This window comes from Typopeltis vanoorti, chromosome 18 (assembly GCF_054136105.1).
Source record: "Typopeltis vanoorti isolate ZY-2024b chromosome 18, IOZ_Tvanoo_1.0, whole genome shotgun sequence".
NCBI classification, from domain to species: domain Eukaryota; kingdom Metazoa; phylum Arthropoda; class Arachnida; order Uropygi; family Thelyphonidae; genus Typopeltis; species Typopeltis vanoorti.
In genome coordinates, this window is record NC_143566.1 from 97,898,146 (window position 1) to 97,925,497 (window position 27,352).

The 27,352-nt window shown below is 35.2% G+C and overlaps 1 protein-coding gene across 4 annotated transcripts in view; it reads right to left on the reverse strand.

Moving 5' to 3' along the window:
- The window catches only part of Su(dx) (WW domain containing E3 ubiquitin protein ligase suppressor of deltex), a 436,167-nt gene that overhangs the window by 98,026 nt on the left and 310,789 nt on the right, over positions 1-27,352 (reverse strand). For all 4 annotated transcript variants that reach the window (XM_090407874.1, XM_090407872.1, XM_090407873.1 and 1 more), the window contains one exon: positions 18,288-18,376. In XM_090407874.1, coding sequence (XP_090264000.1) covers positions 18,288-18,376 — 89 coding nt within the window. The remainder of the gene's footprint in view (positions 1-18,287; positions 18,377-27,352) is intronic.

The following is a 27,352-nucleotide window of genomic DNA, read 5'->3' on the forward strand; positions in this document are numbered from 1 at the left end:
TAAATTATTCCCACACACTGCACTGATATGCTATAGATCTTGTGAAAATAAAATAAAAATAATAATCTCAGAATATGAACTTGAGTAGTAGTTAAGGCTGATTGTTTATAAACAATCAATTAGCATGCTGCAGCAACAGATTATGTTCACACTACAATGCACCTGAGACCAATTATTTTCATTTCTATGATTTCAATTAACACTGCTCTATTGGAAGCCTGAAGTTAATTGAAAAAATTCCATGTTTGGTCTCTACAGCAGGGTTTCAGACTATGTAAAAAAATAAATAACAATACAAAAAAAAAAAAAAAAAAATATATATATATATATACCATACATACACAGTCGGATCTCTTTTTATGCTATAGATACATTCCAAAGAAAACTGCATATAAAAAAATCGCACAAAAAAGGCCTAACTTACGTTGAAAAATTAGGGATACGTTCCATAATTTTCTAAAATCGCATAAAACTGAAGCAACGAATTAAAATAAACCTAAAATCGCATAAAAAAAAAGTTTATGAAAATTCAGGAAAATAAGAATGTCTAAGTTTGTTTTAAAGCTTTATTCATTTAATTTTATTGAAAAGTAACAATTTTTTTTTTTTTTTTTTTTTTTTTTTTTGCATTTTGTCATCAAAATTATCGTTGCTATTAAACAATATTCAGCAACGTTTGCAAACATGGTGCAAAATCACTTTCATCACCAGAAGAGATAGTCAGTGCATCAGATCTGTATGGTAAAGGCAATGGTTCTACACAAACAGAATTAGCTTCACCCTCGTTCTGTGCTGATTTTCTTCTTCTGACAATGTAATCAGTGATTAAACTTTGCGATAATGATTTCACTAATTTTTTTAACAGCTCGTAATATCCAGACATACAGTTCTTCAGCTCACATTGGAATTTAAAGGCTCAGTAAGAATTTGTTTCATTAACGAGAAAATGATTTTTCAATTTATTGCACATTTCAAGACCTTCTCTAATTATATTTGCAGTGAGGGAGACAGGTTTTTCTTCCGCTTCACTATCGTTTTCTGGATCTTTGACGATATCTAAAGTTAATCGATATCCAATAATATCATTGTCACTTAAGGCATTATCCACAAGCAATTCATGTACATCGTTCTGGCTAAATTTGCATATTTACATTAAATATGCAAATTTTGATACATATTTAATTATGTATCAAAACCTTCTCCACCAATTTAATGTGCCAAAATAATGATTTCAGCTGATAATGTAGATGTTTGCATAGTTGCACTGTTTGCAACACATCCAGGCCAAGCTGCTTTCCAGCAGGCATTTAAATTCAGGTCTTATTTCAGCGATAGCAGATGCAACATGATTTAAGCAGTCCAAAATAGAAAATTTTTTCAAAACGTCAGTTACTGTTAATGATTCATTTTCTAGTTTATCCAATATAAATTGAAAAAGTATGATTAATGTAATATTTTTTAAAAGTAATAATAAGAGACAAGGAACTTTGTTTAATTTTGGTGTTAGGAAATCTCTTATTGAAGGTGTTTGAATCACTATCTGATGCAACAGATAATGATTCATCCACCTCCAGCCTACAAAGCGATCTCCATGATGTACAAAAGGAGGGGAAAAACTACCAGCACACAGGAGGAAAAAAAGTCTGCATTCACTTGTAAGTACTTATAATAATATTATAAATTTTTGGTAATTAGAATGGGACATGTCAATGAAAATCAGCACAAATTAATTTAATGATGCTTATGTTTAATTAATTATTAATTAATGGTCAATTATTAATTAATAAAAATCAGCTAAATTAACAATTAATTATTAATTAATACATTACAAAATAACCAAGGTGTTCCATGAAAATTTCAGGATTTGTGAAGTGTTCCGTCATAGAAAAAGTTTGGAAAATGCTGGATTACCCTATTATTGGAATGGATTCTCCTTCTGTTGACATGTGCAAAAGTGTCAAAAGGCCTGGTATCTTGAGTTATGCACCGCATAACTTCAAAATCCACATAAAAAAAAGAGACCTGAGTGTATATATACCGGTATATATAAAATATTTAAAAAATCAGTTTAAAAATAGAGAATAAAAACTCTTAGCTCCTCATGGTATTGCTGCACTACAGGCTTTCAACCTATCATGAGTGGGAATCATATAAAAAATCTTTTTCACAAATATTATACTTCACATAAAATTATACTTAACTATACTTTACAGGATACAGAAAAGAGATTTAATTGAAGTTAATATCAGTAAGATAGATTAGGGTAGAAGATTGTTAGATTGTTCCACCACGCTTTCTGAAAATACAAAAATTAATCTGTGCAGTGAATTTATGGGTTTAAGAAACACAGATAGTTACAGCTGGAAGATAAATTAATACAATAACAATATAGTAATCATTCATAAATTTTTAATTATGTGACACCTCCAGTCTGCCGATTCATAACAAGAGACCACCCTATAACCATGCTGAAAATAAGTGTTGCCCAGATATGACAATAGTGAATTAAGAAGAAGAACAGAGATAATGAATAGTAAGATGGCTGAGCTGTGTGAGGCAAAGAGGATTCAATTTGTAAATTCGATGTTTGGAGTGAATTTGAAGGAAAGTTGGAATGGTTTAAAGTTCATGGATTGCATTTGAATATGGTTGGTGTTGAGCATTTAGAAAGGCTATTGTTTTCGGAGAAGGCACAGAGTCAAGAAGATAATATAGTAAATGATCAGAGTCCACTTGTGAAGCGGGATAGCATAACTAAATAGACTGTATGACATGAGAAAGATGGATATGAGGCTAAAGATGGGGTTGCAGCAGCACAAGGTGATGGAATGCATAAAGGTGAAGATGAGACAGATAGGAATGGAAATCAGAGTCAGGATCAGGGAAACCAGAGTGGTCAGACAGAAGAGAGAGAGAGAGATGTGGTACAGCAGCTAGAATAAAGAATATTGGTGCTGGTAGAATAGCCTCAAAGACACAGGGATTGTTATGTTATATGCAAATTTGGAGTATTCGAAACAAGAGAGCTGAGTTTGTTCCATTGATTGATAATTAGGTAATTGGAATAAGTGAAAAGGTTGTCTGGGGACAGCATGATGTCAGAGACAGAAATGGAAGGATATATAATTTTCCAGGACAGAAATGTGAAAGGAGGTGGGGGGGGGGGGGGGGGTTCTGTTGATGATTGCAGAGAAAGTGTGTCCACAAAGTGTAGAATTTGATAGTTCATGCACAGATTTTGAATCTGTGTGGTCTGAAGTTGAAATTTACAGGCTAGTATATCCGACAGGATGTGTTATAGGTCAGGGAATGCAGAAAATACTGACTTTGAAATGCTTTGGCAAATTGGTTTGGCATGTAAAAAGAAGGTGATCAATATGGGAAACTTTAATTACAGGAATATAGAATGGAAGGAGGAGATAGTGTATAGGAACAAGGTGAGTGAGTTTGTTTAATTTTTGAGAGATAAATATCTTAAGCAGCATGTGACTGAAGCAACTAGAGTTTTTTTTTTGGATTTGTTGATAACTTCACAAGATGCAGTTGCAAATGATGAAACAAGAAAAGATTACTGCCAAAAATGGATATATTAAGTGGGTGATTATACAAAGCTCTGTAGTCAGGTAGCATTCAGTATGTTGGGTAGATGAGCTAAGTGGTAAGGATGTTAACAATGCATGGAAATTCACAAGGCAGTATCTGACACAAGCAGTGTATAACTGCATACTAAGGGTTAAATGAGAAAATAGAGTAGGAGTGAGATGGATGAATAGTGAAATCGGTGGTGGTGATTGGATCCATGAAGAGTACAAAGGGCAGGCTAGAAAGGTGATGAGCATGGTAAAGAAAGAAAAGGTACAGAATAAGAGGAGATTGAGTGTTAATTCAAGGGAAATTTTCTGCTACATGACAAGCAAGAGAAAGAATAATTATGGCAGGTTGACACTGATGGATAGTCATGGCAGCAGAATAGTAGTTGCAAAGGATATTCAGCATATATCATACTGGTGTAAATGATGGGGTGCAATATACAAAAGGGAGGCAAGTATTAGGAGAATTTTGAAGTAAAAGAATCAGAGCTGTATCAGGTGTTGATTGTGTTTCAATGTTTCTACCTATTTTCATCGTATTCGTCTTTTTAATGCTGATTTCCATACCAAATTTATTACAGCAGTTGTTCAATTTGGTCAGAGAATCTTGCAGACTTCTCCTGAGTTTATTTAGGAGGATAACATGATCTGTATAAAGTAAAGAGCTGGATTAACATCCCCAATTTTAATATAGGATTTGATATCACTGATATATTTCAAAAACAACAAATATCAACTATTTTTCATAAAGTAAAAAAAATCACATCCTTACAAGCTCTATATAGCCTAAACTCATGTTGTTCTACCCAAAGTTTATCTACTACAATATTTCTCAGTCTTACATCAAGTATGCTTGCATAAATCTTACACAGAACTAGGGAAATTCTTTTGTAACTGTCACATTCAATTTTATTTCCCTTTTTAATGATGAGTGCTATAAGAGAGATACTCCAATCATCTGGAACTGAAGTTGCTAATCAAGCATCCTGATTTATGTTTAATAGTCATTGTAAAACTTTCATATTTATTCAGATACATAAATTTTGAACTGCTGTTCATTTCTTGTTTCATTTAGCAATCTTTCAAAATATTTGCTCTAAACAATCTGAACATATTTATAATCAATTTTTACCTCAATTCTTTCATATCTGATTCCTTCTAAAGTGCATTAGTTAAAATCCATTCTAATCATGCAATACTCTATGAGAGAAAAATCTAGCTCTAACCCACTTCTTCACAGCATTTATTCACAACTTTCATGGATGGCCCTGCATCCTTTCCCCAAACCCCTAAAATGAAAAATTCAATCTACAAAAATTGTCTATAACCCTTTCAGAAGTTTGTCTACAAATTCTCAATCTCTTTACATAATCTGTTCCACAATCCCAATATCATTTTTGAAGTTGGTACATCTGTCATAAGGATCAATGTGCAATTGCAAGTCATTCTATCAAGTAGTTTTTTTTTTTATATACAACTGTCGGAAGCCAGTTGTCCGTATTTCTTGAAATGGATAAAATTGAGTATTGTGTGGTTATAATCTTTGTAAAAGGTTTAACGCCAAAAGAAATTCTATCGAAGTACATAAAAGTTTATGAGCACTCTTTTCCTTCGTTTTCGACAATTAAAAAATGGGCTGCAGAGTTTAAATGTGGCCTGGAACTTCCAGCCTTGAAGATAATCCATGTAAAGGACATCCAAAAAGTGTAACACCAGAAATCATTGATCAAGTGATTTCTGGTGTTATCCAATACCATTCACGATATGGTATTGGATGACTGGCGTCAAAGTGCGTGAAATTGCTGAGACTATAGGCATTTCAAAAGAATGTGTAGGATATATTTTGCATGAAGAATTGCAAATGAAAAAGTTTTGCGCAAGATGGGTGCTGCACAAATCAAAAACACACTCGCATGAAAATCTCTGACCAGTGCTTGGAGCATTTTAACAAGAATAAAACTGATTTTCTGTGTGTCGATTTATTACTTTGGATGAGACTTGGATTCACCATTACACACCAGAATCCAAACAACAGTCAAAATAATGGACAGAAGTCAGTTGTTCAGCGCCAAAGAAGACAATGTCATGGCAACAGTGTTTTGGGATGCTAAAGGCATTTTGTTTATTAATTATCTTGAAAAGGGTAAAACAATAAACAGGGAATATTATTCTGATCTTTTAACCAGACTAGATGAAAAAATTCGTGAGAAAAGACCCAGTTTGCAGAAGAAAAAATTCATTTTTCATCAGGACAATGCACCTGCCCAAAAAGGTGTTTTTGGCAATGAGAAAATTAAGGGATCTGCACTATGAATTGTTGGAACATTCACCCTATTCCCCAGATTTGGCTCCTTCTGACTTATATCTCTTCCCAAAACTAAAAATCTTCCTCACTGGTCAGTGTTTTTCTTCGAATCAAGAGGTGATTGCAGCTGTATAGGGGTATTTTGCAGTTCTTACAGAGAACCACTACAGGGGTGGATAATGGAGGTGCAGCATCGCTGGTATAAATGTATTAGTCTTAAGAGAGATTGTGTTGAAAAAAAATAAAAAATTTGAAATTATAAATTCGTTTTTTCATTGTTGGTCCAAGAACTTTTCAGAACACCCTCCTATAATATGACACTGGATATCTGATCACACCAAAGTGCATGATTTTACATTTATTAACATTGAAATGACAGCCAATTTCACATGCCCACAATTCCAGCCCATTCAAATCATTCTGCAAGCAGTCCTAATTACCTTACCTATGACAATCTAGGAAAAGAAGGAGTAGCCATAGTATTCAACACAAAATATGAGGCTAATCTTCTTGAAAGGCAGTCAGTCTCAAGTAGAGTAATGTGTACAAATATGAGAATGGGGAACAGGAAAATGAGACTTATTTGTGCCTATGGTCCCACAGAAGGTTCTACTAAGGTAGGAGTGGAGGAATTTTTTCAGGCTTTAGAGAAAGCAACTGACACAATGAAAAAGGAAAAGTTGGTCCTTGTTAGGGATTTATATAGCAGAGTAGGAAATGAATGTGAGACATACAAAAATATTTTGGGAAAATTTGGAGAAAAGAGCAACGCTAATAATAATTGCAAATACCTGTTGAATTTCTGCTCAGGACATGGACTAGTTATTTACTAACACTATGTTCCAACATAAAAATGTGCACAAATTCACATGGAGAGAAGAGGCAAGGAATAACAAAAGTCTCATTGACTATGTTATTGTTGATAGTGATGTTTTCTCCCTGGTGCAGGACATCAGAGTGTACAGAGCATTTGAAATTGGATGCGATCATTATTTAGTCTTGAACAGGATAAAATTGAATTTCATATTGAAAAGAATAACATGTAAGAAAGTTTTAAAGCAAATAAAAGCTGAGCAGCTCTCAGATGTGAACTGTAGACTAAAATACACAAAGATTATTGAAGAAAAAATGAAAGAGTTTGAGAACAGGAATCAAACCTTGGAGATTCAGTGGCAAACTCTGAAGAAAGCATTGATTGATTCTGCCAGAGAGGCATGTGGTGAGGTTGTCTGTAAGGATTAAAAAATCAGAACTCCCTGGTGGACACAGGAAGTTAAAGAGGCAGTGAAGGAAAAGAAGAAAGCATATCAAAAGTTCCTGTCAAATAAGTCAGCTTATGCTCTTAGAGAATAGTGAGACAAATGCAAGAATGCTAAATGCTGTGTAAAACTAGCTAAACAAAAGTCATGGGAGGACTTTGGCAAGAATATAGAAAATAAATATCAAGAAGGTGGTAAAATATTCTGCAAGTTGTTGAAGAAGCTTAGGAATGGAGGAAAGAGTGCTGTAAAAGGAGTTAGAGATGATAAAGGTGACATGAAAATGGGAGAAAAAGATATCCTTGAAGTATGGAGTAATTACTTTGAAAAACTTCTAAATGAAACAAGCAGTGATGACAGCATAGTGGTAAAAAACACTGACCAGGCATGCAGTCAGGAACATATCCATACTTGAAGTAGAAAAAGCCATCAAAGGCTTGAAATGTGGAAAGGCATCAGGAGTAGGTGATATTCGACCAGAAATGCTGAAGTATGGTGGTATAAGTCTTACAGTGGCTGCACTGCATAGTTCAGAAGGCCTGGACAGAGGGACGAATTCCCGATGATTGGAGTAGAGCTCTCATAGTAGCTCCAATATATAAAAAAAAAAAAGGGAAATAAAACTGCATGCGAGAATTACAGAGGTATTTCCCTACTGAGTGTTCCCGGCAAGATATATACAAGTATACTTGAGAAACGGTTGAGAAGAATTGTGGAAGAAAAGCTTGGTGAAGAACAAGCTGGATTCAGGCCAAATAGAGGCTGTCAGGATCAGATATTCACTTTACGACAAATAGTCGAGAAAGCATGGGAATGTAACAAAGATCTGTATTTAAGTTTTGTCGATCTGAAAAAGGCATATGACAAGGTGCCAAGAGAGAATCTATTCAATATGCTGCAGTTATATGGTGTCAATGGGGCATTATATCAAGCAATACTTAGTCTTTATTTTAGTTGTAAGTCAGCAGTTAGAATTGAAGGAAGTACAGGAAGATGGTTTAATGTTAAATCTGGTGTGAGACAAGGATGTACATTATCCCCCTCTGTTATTCATTATCTATATGGATCACATTATGAAGGAAAGTGGTATTAAACATGATATCAAAATTGGAGATGTTAATGTTAGCTCTTTGCTTTATGCGGATGATGTTATACTTCTAAATAAATCTGCTACAAGTCTGCAAGATTCTCTGACTAAATTGAATAGCTGTTGTGATAGATATGGTATGAAGGTCAGCAATAAAAAGACAAAGACAATGAAAATAGGTAAAATCATTGAAAATGTCAACTGTGTTGTGAATGGAGAACCTATGGAACAAGTAAAACATTTCAGCTATTTAGGCACGATGATTACTGAAGATGGTAAATTAAATACAGAAATAGACAACAGAATCAGCAAAGCTGGAATGGTCAGAAGTCAATTGAATAAATTCATATGGAATAAGAGAGAAATTAGTCGGAACACTAAATTAGCTGTATACAAGACAGTGTTCAAACCAGTTTTAACTTATGGATCTGAGAGCTGGGTCAGAAGTAAAACACTTGACCAAAGACTAGAGACCACAGATATGAGAGTCCTGAGAAAGATTATAGGCGTGAACAGATGGCATCAATGGAAATATCATATTAAAAACGAGGATATTAGGAAAGAACTTGACATTGTCAGCATCCAGGAATGCATTAGCAGAGCTAATCTCAGGGTATGGTCACTTAAACAGAATGGCAAGGAAAGATTAGCAAAACAAGTGTTCTCTGCCAGGTTGGCAGGGAAATGACCCAGAGGAAGACCAAGATACAGATAAATTGATACTGTACAAATTGCCTTAGACCCGGGGTCGGCAACCTTTTGAGTCGGAAGAGTCAAATATTACAATTTACAAAATTTCAAAGTTTTTAAAGAGCCACAAAATTTTAAAAAGTTTTTAAAGAGCCACAAGATCTTATTGTCTTCAAGGCATTTTTGCACGGCATTCGCTATATCTTCCCCTCTAGTTTGTTAGATACTACAAATATTAGATACTTAGTTTATGAGTAAAGGTGTTATGCCCAGCTATGCCGAAATCAATGAAAATTGCCAAACATATAAACTTCCGAGAGCTTCCGACGGACTGACGACAGTGACGATGCATGTCACGGGGGAGGGGTGCGGTGAAAAGTGAGTACAAGTGGCTGAGAGATAGAATCGGTGCCTAATCCTCGTTAATCGATTCAGAACGATTTTTAATTTTTTTTTTTTTTTGATAAAATAAATAATATTTGCGTATGGAACTAAAGAGCCGCAGCTTCACATCCAAAGAGCCGCATGTGGCTCGCGAGCCGCAGGTTGCCGACCCCTGCCTTAGACGATAGAAATATAAGATCTGATAATGTTGGAGTCTTGACAAGTAACAGACTGATTTGGAGGAATATTGTAGATAGGAAGTTAGTAATGATGTAATTTTTTTCATGTAGTACTATCATATCCTGTACACCCTTTGAGGGTACATAGCAGGAATTTGATGATGATGATCTTTGCATTGCATCATCAACAAATAGCGGTATGTCACATGCCAATTTCTTTCCAATGTCATGAATGTACAGATTGAATAACAATGTGCAAATGACTGATCCTTGAGGTTTCAAGGTTTCTTGGGGGGGGATGACAGTGATCGTGCGATGCTCACTGTCACCAACTGGAGACAGAATAGTTACGTCTTTAACTGAAACCCCATCTGACATTATAATCACATCTAATCTTTGACCTCGAGTTCCTTCTGTCACATGCTGCTTGAGGACGTTGTCTCATAATATTGCAATAAATTCAGTTTCATTCTTCTCATGCGATTTCATTGCTACTCATTCACTGTTCTGATACTTAAAGTCCCCCATTATAATTACTCTTTGTACCCATCATATTTATTTGTTGATGTGCTTCGTTACTAGCAACCGATCTCCTAAGTCTGTAATAACACCCCACTGTGTATTTAATCTTGTTAGAGTCAACCTCACACTAGATGGCTTCAAACTCTCGCCACATGAAAAATTTTTACTAGTATTGCAGTCATAGGTCTCGACTCCAACTGGATTCAAGACTTTTGCTATGATTAGCAGCAAGCCTCCCTCCTCTCCAATCCTGTCTATCCTTCCTAAAAAGACTGTACTCTTTGCACTCGATACCAGTTAGTACATCTTCTTCTAATGGCCAAGTCTCACTAATGCCTACATCATAAGGTTCCAATATAATAACCAAGGCAACAAACTCTACTCCTTTGTTTCTGATACTCCTAGCATTTGTGTACAGACATAATAAATTACCTACATGCTCTTTTGCATAGACTTGTCTTTGATCCACACGACACAGTTTGACAGCTTGAAGATCTCTGTTCTTATCTAGTTCCTTACTAATGCAGACATTGTTACACATGCTTGATAGCTCTGAAGTGAATAAACGTAGAATCGTTCTCTATTCATAATCATTTTCATAATAATGACCATTCACATCATTAACACAGTTACCAAACATTGTCACTCTTACACACACACACACACACACACACACACACACACACACACACACACACACACACACACACACACACACACACACACACACAGACTATTCCTTCCATCAGAAGTCAGTTTCCCTGACTCTCTGTGTGAGATCTTATATCAATTAATATTTTTCAAGACTCCTGGTGCCAAATGCATTAAAGTGTAGGCCATCCCTCTCGTACAAATCTGATCTTCCCGCAAACTCACTCCACACACCCAAAAACTCGCTTCCATTCCTTTTCCACACCCTATGCATTGAATAATTTGCCATCAGAGCCCTTCTTCATTTTATCATATTAAGGTAATATACTTACTATTTTCACTTTCTCACTCTTCACGCTTTGAGTATATTAGTGTTCTGCTAGTGAGACTCCAGGGTTTGGTCTATCTTTTCAAATTCATACATGTTTTTTCCTCTAACAATATTGACATACTTGGACTTACAGCTCATATTTGGTTCAACTTTGTTTCTTTTTGTATTTCCTTACACATTTTTCTTGTCGATATAATATTCATTTTCATTTTGCTCAAAACTATTTGAAGTCTACCATATACTCTTTTGTCCTGCACTAGTGTGAAAATATTACTATGAATAATACCATAGTCAATGACACTTTTCTTATTTTTTGTGTGTGCTTTCACTCCAGGTGAATATGTTGGAACATAATGATAGTAATGTATAGTCCATGTCCTGAATAGATATACAGATGTACTTATTATTAGCTTTTCTCTTTTCCTCAAATTTTATAAAATATTTTTATATGCTTGGGATTAATTTCCTTCACTGTTGTTTTGCAACTCCTGAGCTGCCTTCTCTGTCTAAACCATTCAACCACATCTTCCTTAGTAGAACTTTCTGTGGAACAATAGGCAGAAATAAATATCATTCTTCATTTCTCTATTTTGAAATTTGGCCATATCTACTTGAAATTGACTCACTGCCAATAAGTTTACCTTCACATTTGGTGTTGAATGCTATAGCTACTCCTTTCAAATCACTACTGCCTGAATTTGAATTATGATGCCAAGCAAGATGGCACTCTTTACTCAGCCAGATGGAACAGAACCTACACCCCAGATCTGTGCATAGTCACTAAAGACTCTGAAGACCACCTTCTACCATCAACCAGAACCGACCTTAACAGATTCCCTAATAGTCAACATTGTCCTACATTAATAGAGATAGGAACATCAATCCCAGTCATCAGCAGAACACCAATCGTTAGATGGAATCTCTGCAGGTCCAAATGGACTGCATTTCAGAAACAAATCGAGCAAACCATTAGAGCAATTCCACCCACTCCTAATTGCTATCCTAGATTTGTTAAACTACTCAAATCTGCAGCAAAAGCTTCTATCCATAGAGGCTACAGAAAACAATGTATCCCATGTCGTAGTAGAGAAAGTGAGGAACTCCTAGCCAAATATGAAGAATCTGAAGATCCAACTATTGCTAAGGAGCTCGTATCAACCCTGGATAAAAACAGAAAGGAAAGATGGATCTCAACCATCAATGAACTCGATTTCGTCACATCTAGTTGGAGAAGCTGGTCACTTTTGAGAAATTAGGTGGAGCAGAGCCAACAACACACAAAACAACAGAGATAACTCCTGATCAAATGGCTAACCATTTATTGAAAACCTCCAAGATTCATCCCAGCTCTACCAGGAAAATTGCTGTACAAGCTTCCACTAGACAAATCCTGAGTTTCCTGAACTCGTACACCCAGTATCTCTGGAAGAGGTACAAATAGCCTTAAAACTTACCAAGGATGACAAAGCTGCAGGAGTGGATGGTATACTCCCTGAGTTCCTAAAACATCTTGGTCAACATGGCTGGCCGCCCTTTTCTCAGAAATCACCATGACTGGTAAACTACCAAAGCTGTGGCCAGAAGCTAACATAATTGCTGTGCCGAAACCAGGGAAAGATCAAATGATGTGAAAAACCTGCTGTAATATCTCCGTACTCTTCTTTATATATGTATATATATGTTGCTTTTATAATGATCTTTTCCTAGCTTATCCCCTCATATAAATTCCTTATCCTAACTTCAATAAAATACCTTGCTCAGTGCATCAAGTTAACATACCTAAATTCTTAAGCAGTCTCAATATTCAATCTGGGCCATTAACCAATTTTAAGAATAGTTTACGTGGATAGAAGACATAGGGATTGTCGTCAGGCAACACCAATTCCTTTGTTTCAATACTGGTGGTGATTCCTTTTCAGATTCAGGGAAAATTTCTATTATACTGCGACACCCTGAATCCTAGATTGTTGAACAGTGCAAAATCAAGGAACCAGAACTCAGTTTAGCACACTGTCTTAGATCTCGTAAACACCTCTGATAAATTCTAAACACCTTATCAAGAAGTGTCTATGGGCAGTTCGAGATCTTTGCTAGATCTCGTAAACACCTTATCAAGCAACTAAAACTTAATTCACAGTCATGGCCTTCCTTGTAATTTACCTCCCGCCGTGGTTCAAACTTAATGAGTGGTGCAATAGAAAGAAAATCAGGCAAGTCATCAATTAAACTTAAAGAAAAACATTTAATCACAAATCAGACAGTTTATACATTATGAACAAATACTGACATATAATTGCACTAACTTTAAGGAATAAGTATAATTATCCAACTTTTCTAATTCTCCCATAACATGTAAAAACATCAATTCATGTAGGAAATTCTATCTAAGGTCAATCATGCATTTTATACACTTCAATGCTAAAGGTTATTCACTTATCAACAACAAAGTTAGCTCTATGTGTTTACACACAAATTCCTTCATTCAAAACTTATAGTTTCACTACTTTCTTAAACACAATCACTAAAGTCCTTTCATTAATTGTAGCCGTCAAAACCTAATGTCCCTCTTACAATTACAGATTTCCTTCTTTAACACAATTACTAAACAAATCAAAGTTTCCACATTACCAAAGGCTGGGGAACTATTTGACCTTCACATATATCACGACAGAACTTCTGATTCTTGGTTCCTTCTTCAGTTGACTTTATCTGCATTATTCTACTGATAGGTCCGAACTAGACATATGTCCACCAAAGAAGGTGGGTGCTCGGCGCTCTCTGGTAAACTGGCTCGGCATAGCTTAGCGATCTCAGTGGCGATCGGAAACTCCGCTCCGCTGGATTATTCGTTGACTGGCGAACTTCCCATAGACACTTCAGCGGAGCGGAGTTTCCGATCGCCACTGAGATCACTAAGCTATGCCGAGCTAGGTTACGTGCACTTCCTACTTGGTGCATATGTTTAGCTTCTGGCCATCAGTATCTAATCCGATTAACTTTCTCCAAGCAATGCACAAGAATTTACACAAAGTTAACATAGCTTAAGCATTAGAAAATTTACATTAATAGTTTACAACACAATATACAGATAAGTATTTATTCAAATTATTAGTGTTGCTGATAAATTACAATTAACTTTATTCATCTGATATATCAATATTGGCCCCAGAAATGTTAATGCGTGTTACGTCTGAAGGAAACATAAAATGTATTAAATTTCAGTTTCATTCAGAACTTAACACTGCGACCTATCTCCTTGCTTTGCACCATCTTTAAGCTCTTTGAAAGAATTCTCCTTAAAAGAATTTCACCACTCATCGAAAGAGCACTCCCGACTGAACAAGCTGGCTTCAAGCCAGGAATAAGTTGCTGTGACCAGGTCCTGGCAACTCAAATTGAAGCAGGTTTCCAGAAGAAACTTAAATGTGGAGCCACTTTCATTGACCTAACATCTGCTTATGACACTCTCTGGATCAGGAACCTCCTCCAAAAACTAGGAAATATTATAAAGTGTAAAAAAAACTTTACAACTTTTTGATTCTATTCTCTCCAACAGAAAGATCTGGGTCCATATTGGTGGAAAAAAGAGCAGGCCAAGATTCCTTTGGAACAGTCTTCCTCAGATCACTGTGTTAACCCCTATACTTTTTAACATCTACGTGTATGATCTACCTCAATACCAGATCAAGCAAGTATATGTATAAGTTTTAAAAGAGGTAAACCGTGAGTAGACATAACTATACATAATAAATAACGGAAAAACTCACGTAGAAATATTATTTAATAGTATAATTTTCGCCTGTGTGTCACAGGCATCTTCAGTACAATTAGGCACAAAAATTAAACACTAACTGACAATTCCAAAAAGCGCCACCTAAGTAGCTGGTGTAAGATAACTAAAAAGGTCAATAACTTTCCTAAAAAAAAAAAAAAAAAAAAAAAAAAAAAATTAATACAATAAAAAGTTAGGAAAGATTAGCTGATTTGTAAAGTACTATCTCCCATAAAGGGGATAGACGTAAGCCGTCGGATCTGTTTAAGTTAGGAGAATGAAGTAGAGTTTCACATGCTTCTTTATAAAGGCGTTCCATGAGAAACTGACTTTTGTGAAGAACTCTTGTCTTTCTCCAATGAACTCTGTGTCTAGTGAAGATGGCATGTTCTGCAAGTCCAGACTTTTCAGGTTTAAAGTATTCAATATAAGATTGGTGTTCTTCTAGCCGAATGGAGGCAGATCTTCCCGTTTGTCCGAAATAACATAATCCACAAGAGCACGGAATCTGGTAGACACCTGGATGATTAAGATGTGGAAGCTTGTCCTTTGGAGAAGCGAGAAAGGTGGAGATTTTTCTAAACGGTCGAAAGGCAACAAAAATATTCAGTGGTTTTAAAATTTTTGCTATACGTTCACTGATGTATACATCAGTGAACGTATAGCAAAAATTTTAAAATATTAAATTTTGAAATTTTAAATTTTAAAATTTTTAAAAAATTTTAAAATTTTGCTATACGTTCACTGAACGTATAGCAAAATCAGTGAACGTATAGCAAAAATTTTAAAATATTAAATTTTGAAATTTTAAATTTTAAAATTTTTAAAAAATTTTAAAATTTTGCTATACGTTCACTGATGTATACATCAGTGAACGTATAGCAAAATGGCTTCCTGGTAGAAGATCCCTGTGCTTTGCAGCCTGGTTTTGATCTTCCTAGGAAGATTTGGTCATCAATAAACAGGATCAGAAGTAGTCAGGGCAGATGTGGCTACCTTCTACATAAATGGAGGCTATCAGATCACCCTTATTGTGATTGTTCTCCCATGGCTCAGACGATTACTCATATTGTGTATGACTGCCCAAGGCGCCAATTTCACTGTGGTGGCCTACAGGACATCCACAAAGTGACGGATGAGGCCTTAAATTGGTTTTCCAGCCTGGACCTTGACCTGTGGTTGGTGTGGCGGTGGTTATAGAAGAAACAGAAGATCACGGCCCCATCTCACCATGAAGACGTTGTTCTCGTAGTCACTCTCATAGCCCTCGTAATGGTATCAACAGAACTCCTCCTCGTGTTAGAAGATGATGTAATGTGAAATGGGTCCCCTCTAATGGATCAAGTTTTCTCACACAAGACACAACTGCTCTCTAATTAAACCTAGGATACAGCTTCATTTATATTGTGAAGCGTTGTGAGAACATGCAGCCTTGTCATACTTGTTACAGTAGGATGATAATTGCCACTGGCTTGATTATGACAAGTTACTTTTGCTTTATTTAAAAAAAAAAAGGAAAGACTTAGAAAGCTGGTTGTGCCTTTTATGTAATGAACTTTTATATGTTAAGATTTTCATCATTTGTTGCTGGAAATCATGACTGTACTCTTCACTTACCAGTTTCATGTAACCATAAACATAAATAAATAAAATAAACTGCCTGAATATGGCAACTTATAATTATTATTTAGCAGAACACCACACGTTTGTCTTTTGTCTCAGCAAAAGCAATTATGTCGACATGGTACCTAGTTCTTTTGCCAATTTCCTTCCTTTCCCATCTATACTTCTTATGATGATGGTGTCTGTCATGAATTCGGTTGATGTTTAGTTTGTGTTTGTTTCAGTGGCTGACTTTTCACAAACCTCACCTTAGTTCTCTAAATGAAACCAACTGGGGACTTTAATCTAACGACAACATTGTCAGCATGATACTGCACCATATTTCACCATCATTTTTGGTTTAAGCTAATACAGAATACAATATGGTCACCTATGTCACAAATTGCCTGTTCACACTTGTTTTCAGTACTCAGGCAGATAATTATTGCCGAGTTGCACCATATGAAGGTGAGGATAGGATATTAGGTGAGAAACCTGATTGGTTTTCTCCAATCAGGTTTCTCAAGACAAATTTAGAGGTTTTCTTCCAGCAATCTAGCTTACTTACTGACATCTTTTAATTATGGACTATAGCAAAATCAAATTAAAAGAGGAATAGTTTGTTACATGAACAGTTATGAAAGTACATAACCAATTTTTCATTGCAGCATCAACTAAGGGATGGTTTTTGGCTGATTTCCTGTAGTTTGTTATTGTGAGTGAGATCAGTATAGTAGTATTTCATTTTAGTGATTGGACATTTCTGGATTTTGTGGAGTTTATGGATGCTGAATTTAATATTATTTTGTTGTCAATAGATCTATTTGTTCTAGAAGGAAATAAGAAAGGAAGAGGAAATAATTTAAATAAATTAACCTAGAAATTATTTCTCTTACCACCTCCCCCTTTTTTTAATGTTCTCTTTATATTGCCTTTTCAAATCCTCATAATTCCCATTCAGAAAAAAATAACACCTAACCTAATCATAATGGGTTTTCTGCTGAAGCTGTATTTTTATTTTATTTTTATCAACAAAATTAAGGTTAGTTTGCTTCAGAGAAAAAAAAAAACCCGAGTTGCTGTGAAATAATAATAATAAAAAAAAGTACATAACCTGAATCTAAAACTGGCAATATTAGTCCACTTGAAAATATCTTAATAAAGTTCTAATTTTTTTTAAGTGACAATCCAGCTCATGAAAAGATGTTAAATCTGTGGTACATCAGTAATATGTGAATGTGCTAAGAGTTCAATAATCTGAGAATCCTACACTAGAGGCTAAACATGATTGTCACGAGTCTGAATACATAATAGCTATACCTGTGACAATATTTTTCATGACCCTACAAAAAAAATATTATCTATTCATGAGCTTATTTATTAAACTTTAATACCACTAATTAATGTCATTATACTGCAGGGCTTCATTTTTTTATATATATAGAGTCAATACTACAACAGAGAAATCACAAATGACAAACTACTAAAATATCTGATAGCATCAATGAATAGGAAATTCACCATAACAAACTTTCTTCAATATCAAAGCATTTTTTTAGCTCATATAAGTTTGCATTAGAGTCAGCTATAGAAATCCATTGAAAGGACATAAACTACACAGATGCTTAAAAAAAAAAAAAACATTATTGTATTGTATCAACAAAACAACTGTGTAAACAAAATTACTGCAAAATAAAATTTACAAAGGGATATTAGCCATCTAGCCTTCCACAACTGGTGTTATATTTTCCAATGCTTAGTTGAAGCTTGGTTTGACAAATTATTACAATTTTAAAAAAAAAGTTCTTATATTTCAGTTCAAAACTTTTTATGTTATTTTATTTTTTGCATTAGACTTAACGTAATGGATGCATGATTGAGAGCAACACACAGAATGAACAAAAATAGCAATTACCTGGCTATTCCACCATAATCCAGCCCTTCTTCTCCACGGAAAGTAATAAATAATCTTCGACGTAATTCATGGGGTGGCACCCTCATTATCTATATCAACAAAATTAAGAGAGTTGTATTTCACAAAATAAAAGGTTAACATACTAACTATAGATAAGTAATCATTTCAGTAAGCATTTCCACCAAAAGAAAATTATCACAATTCATTGTTTCTATAGATATCCACCTGCAATGTTCTCAGAGCAGCTGCTTTCAACAAGAGATTATGACCGGGAAAAATAAAAATCAAAGCAAAGTAATATGAAGGATGAGAGTAAAGGGATTTTATTGTTTAGTTGGTTATATGTTGAGGACAAACTGAGAAGAAAAGCAAAAAAAAAAAAAAAAAAAAACCCTGTATATATAAAAAAAATAATAAATAAATAAAGAAAACAGAGCCTTCGCTCTGTTTTCTTTATTTATTTATTTTCTTTTGGGTAAAAGGGGGAAGTGGTAGTAAAGTTACAAAAACAGGATTGGGGGGGGGGGGGGGGGCACTGTACATTCCAGGTAAGACCCAGAATGTATGATATACTACCAAACAGAATTTACTGTGGTATTTCTTCTCCACGTTAGGAGAATAAATACCACAACCATAAGAATATTCTGAAAGAAAACTGATTTTTAATGACTGGAGTTTATTAGCAATAAATGCTAAAGCAGTTCTTAACAAAACCTACTAATTTTTCAACTAATTATGTGGTAACTTCTTCAGCATAAAACATGGTGAAGCTAATACAATTTAACTTATAAAGTTAAATATATATTATATATTTAACTAACTATGTGTGTGTGTGTGTGTGTGTGTGTGTGTGTGTGTGTGTGTGTGTGAATACTACTATTAACTCGGAGGTTGGATATGTTCATTTTAATATAAACTGACTAAAAATCTGAGAATTATAACAAATTGAGATTTATTTGAAAACACAACATGTTTCATCGGGATTGACTTCAAAAGGCATTAAGAACATAGAAAGCTATTAAAAGACACTGAAAAAAACATTGAGAAACTCTAAAGCTATACAATTATACAGCTATAATATTCAACTGTAAATTACAGTTATTATGAACTTGAGCTATAGTCCGTGTTAAAGTTCTATTGTTGTACACTTGTGCGTGTGTGGAACCATGCGATCTCCAGTATCTGATAGTAGAGCTGAAAGAGTCAGGCAAATTATAGCTGAGATTATTGTTCATACAAAGAGGGTCCAAGGTGATTTCTTTGGACTCGACAATGCGGCGTTATACCTCATCATGGCAAATGTGTATGTTTGAAGTTGTTGCTCAATTTACTTCATGTTGGCAGCTTTCGTTGTTCGTGTTTATTGAAAACAGGACATGGCCTGATCCGGCAGTAGCTCTGGTTCTCTTGTAAGCAATGTCTCTCTGGTGTTCCTCAAGACGTAGGAGGATAGATTTCTCCGTTTGGCCATAGTAAGGTTTTCTGCACTCACATGTGACTTTGTATACACCTGGGAATTGTAGAAGGTTGTGAGATTGTTTGTAGTTGCTGAAACTTGATCTTATTTTTGGAAGAGTCGAGAAGCACGTTTGTATGTTAAATTTCTTTAAGATTCTACTCAGCTTTTTGGATAGTGTGCTGATATATGGCAAGGAGATATAACCTTTGGAGTTGTCCTGTGTCTCTACGTTGCGATGTTGACGGTGGGATAATTGTTTGTTGATACTTTTTAAAGAATAGCCATTACTTTTAAAGGTCCATTTAAGATGTTGTAGTTCTTTATGTACCTGAGGGAGACCATATAGCCTTGGAATGAGTGGATGTAAAGAACGTATTGGCACCAAAATGCATTCCTAAAGAACTACTTTTAACTAAGATGGAGAAAGCAGCTTCGCTACTTCCTACCGCAGACGCGAGTTTACTTCGCATAGAAGCAATTCTTGCAATCAACAATGCAAAACCTCCTTCTGATAATATATCCACCGGTGAGAGCCTTGCAATTAAAAATCTCTAAGAATTAACAAGGACATCATCATCTTAAAAGTTGATAAGGGGAATGCAATTCTCCTTATAGTCTATTTTATCAATAGATAAAATAGACTACCGAGAAAAAATCTTAACATTGTTAGAGTCAGATAGTTATTCGGAAACTGAGAGGGATCCAACAAGAGAAATACACAATAGAACCAATAATCTCCTACAAAAGACCACAGAAATTCCATGAAATACGTGGCTTTCCATCCGTTCTTTACACCCACTCATTCCAATGCTATATGGTCTCCCTAAGGTATATAAAGAAAACTATCCACTGAGACCTATAGTAGACAGCATTGACTCACCCACCTACAGGTTATCTAAATATCTGGCATCATCGTTAAAAGCTTATGCAGGAAAATCTTCTTCTTATATTAAAAACTCAACAGATTTTTTCTCTAAAATCAAGGACTTAAAACTCAAATCTTCTGACATCATGGTGAGCTTTGACATGGCAGCACTCTTGACCAACATTCTGACACAAGAAGTTCTTCATATTTAAAAGAACAAGATTTCAAATAAAATGTTCTCTCTACTATCTCACTGTGTAAACTCTGGCTATTTTGAATTCGAAGGTAAACTTTATAAACAGGTCAAAGGATTAGCTATGGGAAGCCCCCTCTCTCATATATTAGCCAACATTTTTTTCGGGGATTTTGAACAAAAGGCAATCTCCTCTTTTAGTTTAAAACCAAGAATTTGGCTTAGATATGTGGACGATATATTCCTCATATGGGAGCATGGTATTGAGAATCTTCACAGGTTTCTCAACCACTTAAACAACCTCCATCAGGATATCAAATTGACCATGGAGATTGAAGAAAATAGTTTCCTAGATGTTAAACTCACCAAGACATCTGAATCAATAAAAGTCTCTATATTTAGAAAACCAACATACATGGACAGATATTTGCATGCATCCTCACATCACCATCTCCAGCACAAAAGTTGGGTATTATATCAACTCTTGCGAATTGTGCAAGATCTGTACTGTCAGGTGAAAAAGAACTACATCTTAAATGGACCTTTAAAAGCAATGGCTACTCTTTAAAAAGTATCAACAAACAATTATCCCACTGTCAACATCGCAACGTAGAGACACAGGACAACTCCAAAGGTTATATCTCCTTGCCATATATCAGCACACTATCCAAAAAACTGAGTAGAATCTTAAAGAAATTTAACATACAAACGTGCTTCTCGACTCTTCCAAAAATAAGATCAAGTTTCAGCAACTACAAACAATCTCACAATCTTCTACAATTCCCAGGTGTATACAAAATCACATATGAGTGTGGAAAACCTTACTATGACCAAACAGAGAAATCGATCCTCCTACGTCTCGAGGGACACCAGACAGACATTGCTTACAAGAGAACCAGAGCTACTGCCCTATCAGGCCATGTTCTGTTTTCATTAAACACAAACAACGAAAGATGCCAACATGAAGTAAATTGGACAACAACTTCAAACCTACACATTTGCCACGATGAAGTAGAACACCGCATTATCGAGTCCAAAGAAATCACCTTGGACCCTCTTCGTATGAACAATAATCTCAGCTATAATTTGCCTGACTCTTTCAGCTCTATTATCAGATACCGGAGATCACGTGGTTCCACACACGCAAAAGTGTACAACGATAGAACTTTAACACAGACTATAGCTCAAGTTCATAATAACTGTAATTTACAGTCGAATATTATAGCTGTATAATTGTATAGCTTTAGAGTGTCTCAATGTTTTTTTCAGTGTCTTTTAATAGCTTTCTATGTTCTTAATGCCTGATGAAGTCAATCCCAACGAAACATGTTGCGTTTTCAAATAAATCTCAATTTGTTATAATTCTCGGATTTTTAGTCAGTTTATATTAAAATGAGCATATATATACAGGGTGTTCGGGATAAATTTGACAGTTTCGTAAGGAAAAAGAAAATCTTCTTTGTATCTATTAAATTTAATGAATTGACAAAAAAACATTACAGGCAGAGTTAATTACAATACTATCAACAAGATTTACTCAAAATAACCACCATTAGCATCGATCACAGCTTCAATTCTGCTTCGGAACCTCGAACAAGCTGATGCTACAGTCTCCCTGGGAAGGGCCGCAAAAACTGTTTTAATTTTATCCATTAACTGGGCTTTTGTATTACTGGAAGTGCGATTGGTGTCTTTTTCAACTGCGCCCCATACAAAATAATCCATGGGGTTAAGGTCTGGGGAGTTTGGAGGCCAAACATTTGGACTGGTGAAGTCGTAGAAATTTTCAGACAACCATTTTTGACTTTTCCCAGAGGTGTGGCAAGGGGCCGAATCCTGCTGCCATACATACGGCCTACCATTGCCTACCCTTGTTATCCAGGGCTTGACTACAGTTAGCAACTCCACGAACAAAGCCCGAATTCCAATGCCAGGGTTCTTCAACACCTGTTCCTGCAGATTTGCGAGGAATTCTGCTGTACGAACGCAATCAGATCGTCTGCTAGGGATCTTTCTTCTTGCTACATCCTCGTAGTCACCATTGCAAGTCTCTAGTTCATGCCTGATTGTTTTTACTGTATTCAGGGAGCATTGGGCAGCAGTCGTAATATCCTTATTTTGATGGCGGGCACGAATCATCATGATACAAGTTATTCTCTTCCATGATTCAGGTGGGTTCCAGCTATCCATCCTTTCTGACATCTTGTATATGAATGAAGAAGGGTCTAAACTTTTAAATGAAGAGAAGTGTGTGTTAATACATGTAACTTACGGAAAAATATAATTAATTATAAATATGTCAAATTTATCCCGAACACCCTGTATATATATATATATATATAAATTAATATATTAACTTATATATTATATTAATACAATTTAATTTATAAAGAATATAAAATAAATAAATAATCTCAGATAAACCACTGATAGTACAACTACGGAAAAAAAAGCACAGAACATGTATCATTTGTTCTCTCAGGAACTTTTTGATGATTTTTGGAAAACAATAACTTCTAGATGCCATTCAAGATCAGTTCTTGGTTCCCACTGAGAAGAACAACCACCTCTGGCAATCCACTCCACTCATTTACCACTCTCCAAATAAAGAACCTAGTCTGCACACCCTTACTAACCATGCTCTTAGACAACTTCCAAGTATGATTCCCTGTTTTCCCACTACTCCCCATGTATTGAAAAATTCTTCTGTGTCAATCTTGTAGAATCCTTCAGTAACTTATAACTTTCTATCATATCCCATTTACTCTGCCTGTAAGCAAAACTCAACTCACCTTCAATCTATCCTCAAAGGAAGCATTTCACAGACATGTCATCGGAGTGTTCACTCATCTCTGAATCTCTCCACCACTTCCTGATTCTCAAAAAATGCAGGTGACCAAATTTATGCACAGTTGTCAACATGTGGCAACTGTTAATCATAGCCTTAACATATATATAACATGTATAATCATAGCCAAATCATAGCCTTATTATTATTATTATTATTATTATGTGATGACACCTTCAAGGAGTCCAAAGACTCATCGACCTACTCTACAACTCTCCGTATCCACAACTCAATCCACCAACTACAGTGAACTGCAACTACCATTATCATCTACACCAATGCCATCTACTGCCCACCACCAGTATTTTCACAAACAATCACAAACATCCATGCCCATTGCGGGATTTGAACCTGCAGCCTTTTGAACCTGCAGCAGAGCGGGTACACTAACCACTCGGCCAACCAGGCTGGTATTATAAAGAGGGATAATAACCTCCCTATCTTTACTTGTCAATGTGTTCTTCAACATCCAATGCAATATGTCCATGGAATTTCAAATTTCTATCAATCATCATCCCCAGAACCATAGCCTCATCAATTTCCTGTAACCTATTACCATCAATCTGATACAGAGTATGTAATCTTTTCATCCCAAAGTGCATTAAATTTTATATTGCAACAACTCTATGACTTAGTGAAATACATGCAAACATCGGAATTTGTTAAAGAAACAAGAAGACTGTGGGGTTCAGTTTTAGTTCCAACAGGATCACTTTTAAAAAATTTTGGTAATGAAGTTTTGAATTGATATTAATAATTCCACTCCAGCCTGGATGAAATTTAATGAAATTTTATAATTAAGACCCTTATTAAAATTTGTCAGTTTTGATTTCAATCTAACCATTGTTATTGTGAAAAAATTAAGTAGAATGGACTTTTCTGTATAGAGATACAAGAGTTGTTTGAAAAGTTTGGTAAATTTCCAATAGACATTGATACAATTCTTTCATTCATATCAGTATCAGCATGTATCATCTTTTTCATGACCCCTGGAAAAATTTTAGCCAGTGCGATGCGTAGTTCTTGTTTGGAAAATATTTAAAATGATGGTGTTTGCATTTTTCATAAAAATGGAGAAAAAGAAGTTTCATGCAGTTCTAAAACACTTTTATTTGAAGAAGTGGACGGCTGCACAGATCAAAGCTGAGTTAGATGCAGTTCATGGGGACTCTGCACCAGCATTAAAGACCATTTATTTTTGGATAAATGAGGTTAAACGTGGTCGTAAGTCCATCGAAGATGAAGTGCACTCCGGACGCCCGACTGAGGTCACTATGAAGGAAATGATTGACAAAATACATAGTATCGTTATGGAACCGCTGAGTGAAAGTGTATGAGATTGCTGAGATTGCAGGCATATCAACTGAATGGGTGTGTAATATCCTGCATGAAAAATTGCACATGAAAAAGCTGTGTTCATGATGGGTACTGTGATTGTTGACTCTTGATCAAAAACGCATGCGAAAAGACATTTCAAAGCAGCGTTTGGCGATGTTTAATTGCAATTCGCAGGATTTTTTACATCGATTTGTGACTGTAGATGAAACTTAGATCCACCACTACACACCTGAGTCCAAGCAGCAGTCAAAACAGTGGGCAATGCCTGGTGAAAGAGTACCGAAAAAAAAGAAGACAGTTTTGTCAGCTAGGAAGGTGATGGCCACTGTTTTTTGGGATTCATCACGATAGACTATTTGGAAAAGTGTAAGACAATAACAGGAATCGATTATATGTCATTTAAAAGAAGAACTGAAGAAAAAATGGCCAAAATTGGCACACAAAAAAAGCGTTCTTTCATCATCCTTTCATTTAGTGTTACACAGTGATCAGCATTCATTTTAAAAATTATGGACTTTACAACTGTGTTATAAATAACTATTTTAATATCCCGACATTTCAATCTTCATATTAAGATCATCATCTGGAGCATATACAAATATACAGGACAAGCTAAGTTACATTACATACAGTAAGCAAGAGAAACAATGAATTGATCACAAGTTATTCTACTGACATGACCTCTAGTGGGGAAAAAAAATAATAATTGTAATGCTAAAAGCAAGACATCACTGCTACTGAAAGAAAACTATCTGTAAGAAAGAATGTTTATTCATGTTATCAGAAATAGAATGTTTATTCATGTTATCAGAAATAGAATGTTTATTCATGTTATCAGAAATAGAATGTAACTTGATGTAGTTTATAAATAATTAATTTTTTTTCACTAGAGGTCATGCCAGTAGAATAACTTGTGATCAATTCATTGTTTCTTTAGCTTACTGTATGTAATGTAACTTAGCTTGTCCTGTATATTTGTATATGCGCCAGATGATGATCTTAATATGAAGATCGAAACGTCGGGATATTAAAATAGTTATTTATAACATGGTTGTAAAGTCCATAATTTCTAAAATGAATGTTCTTTCATCAAGACAATGCACTGTCCCACACATCAGCCGTCGCAATGGCAAAATTGCATGAATTGAGGTTCAAACTGGTTCTACATCCACAGCATTCTCTAGACTTGGCCCTGTGTGACTTCTTCTTGTAAACTTCAAAATTTTGCTTGGTGGGAAAAAATTTTCTTTGAACAAGGATGTCATCAAGGCTGTCAATGACTATTTTGCACAATTTGACAAATCACACTTTTTAGATGGGATGAAAAAATTGGAAATTCGCTGGACCAAATATGCAGACCTTGATGTTGAGAAATAAAGGTGATTTTTTTCCCAAAAAAATGTGTTTAACTTAATTTTTTTACCAACCTTTTCAAACAGCCCTTGTAAATGGCTACCTACATAATATAGTAGCAGAAATGCTTACAGAATAACGTTGTAAAAAACAACAAAATAACAAAATAATTATTACATCTCAATGACCATCTACATATGTTGTCTACATCTTCGGTGATATTAGGTATTCAAATCAAAAACTTTAAAGCAATCGTTTTCACGAAAATTAATTTTTCGATGAATTATGAAAGAATTCATCAAAAAACTATCGGTGAATTGTTTTTTCAATCAATTGCATTTGCGATGAACTGTCTATCTACAAATTGTTTATTCGATAAATTGTTTAATCAATGAATTGCCATTAGGTAAACTGTCTTTTGATGAACAGCAATGAATTTTCATGGAACCACTATTAGGAGTGAACTCAACTCATCCATAATTCCACTATCTAGTCCTTTTGAATTATGCAGTGGCCACTGCAAAAGTTCTGCATCTCCAAATTTATCCGATTGGATTTTCTACTCCTGTTCTGTCATTTACTTTTTTTTTCTCCCCTACTCCACCTTGCAAGCATGCAAAAACATTTACACATCCACAAAAGGTTGAAAACCTATTTTAGAGTGCTGATGGCTCTCACTAGAGCAAACACCATTATAACAAATGAACTTACTATAATAAACTATCAAAAAGTTCCAACAATGTCAATTTATAATATTGTTTTAAAGAACGTTCACTATAGTAAACCATTTGCTATAGCATGCAATTTCTGTAGTTCCTACATATTTGCTAAGTTGAGTCAAATGTAGATGAATTTCATCAAGCACCCAGAGTAAAGTAAGACCACTACCAACCTGCTCGGAGGTCTTAAGTTGCCTGAAAAATCTCCATGTTTGGTTTCTAGACCAACCCTTCTGAATTATCTATCCCTTAACTGCACAGCCTGGGGGGAGACTAGACTCCTACCAGGT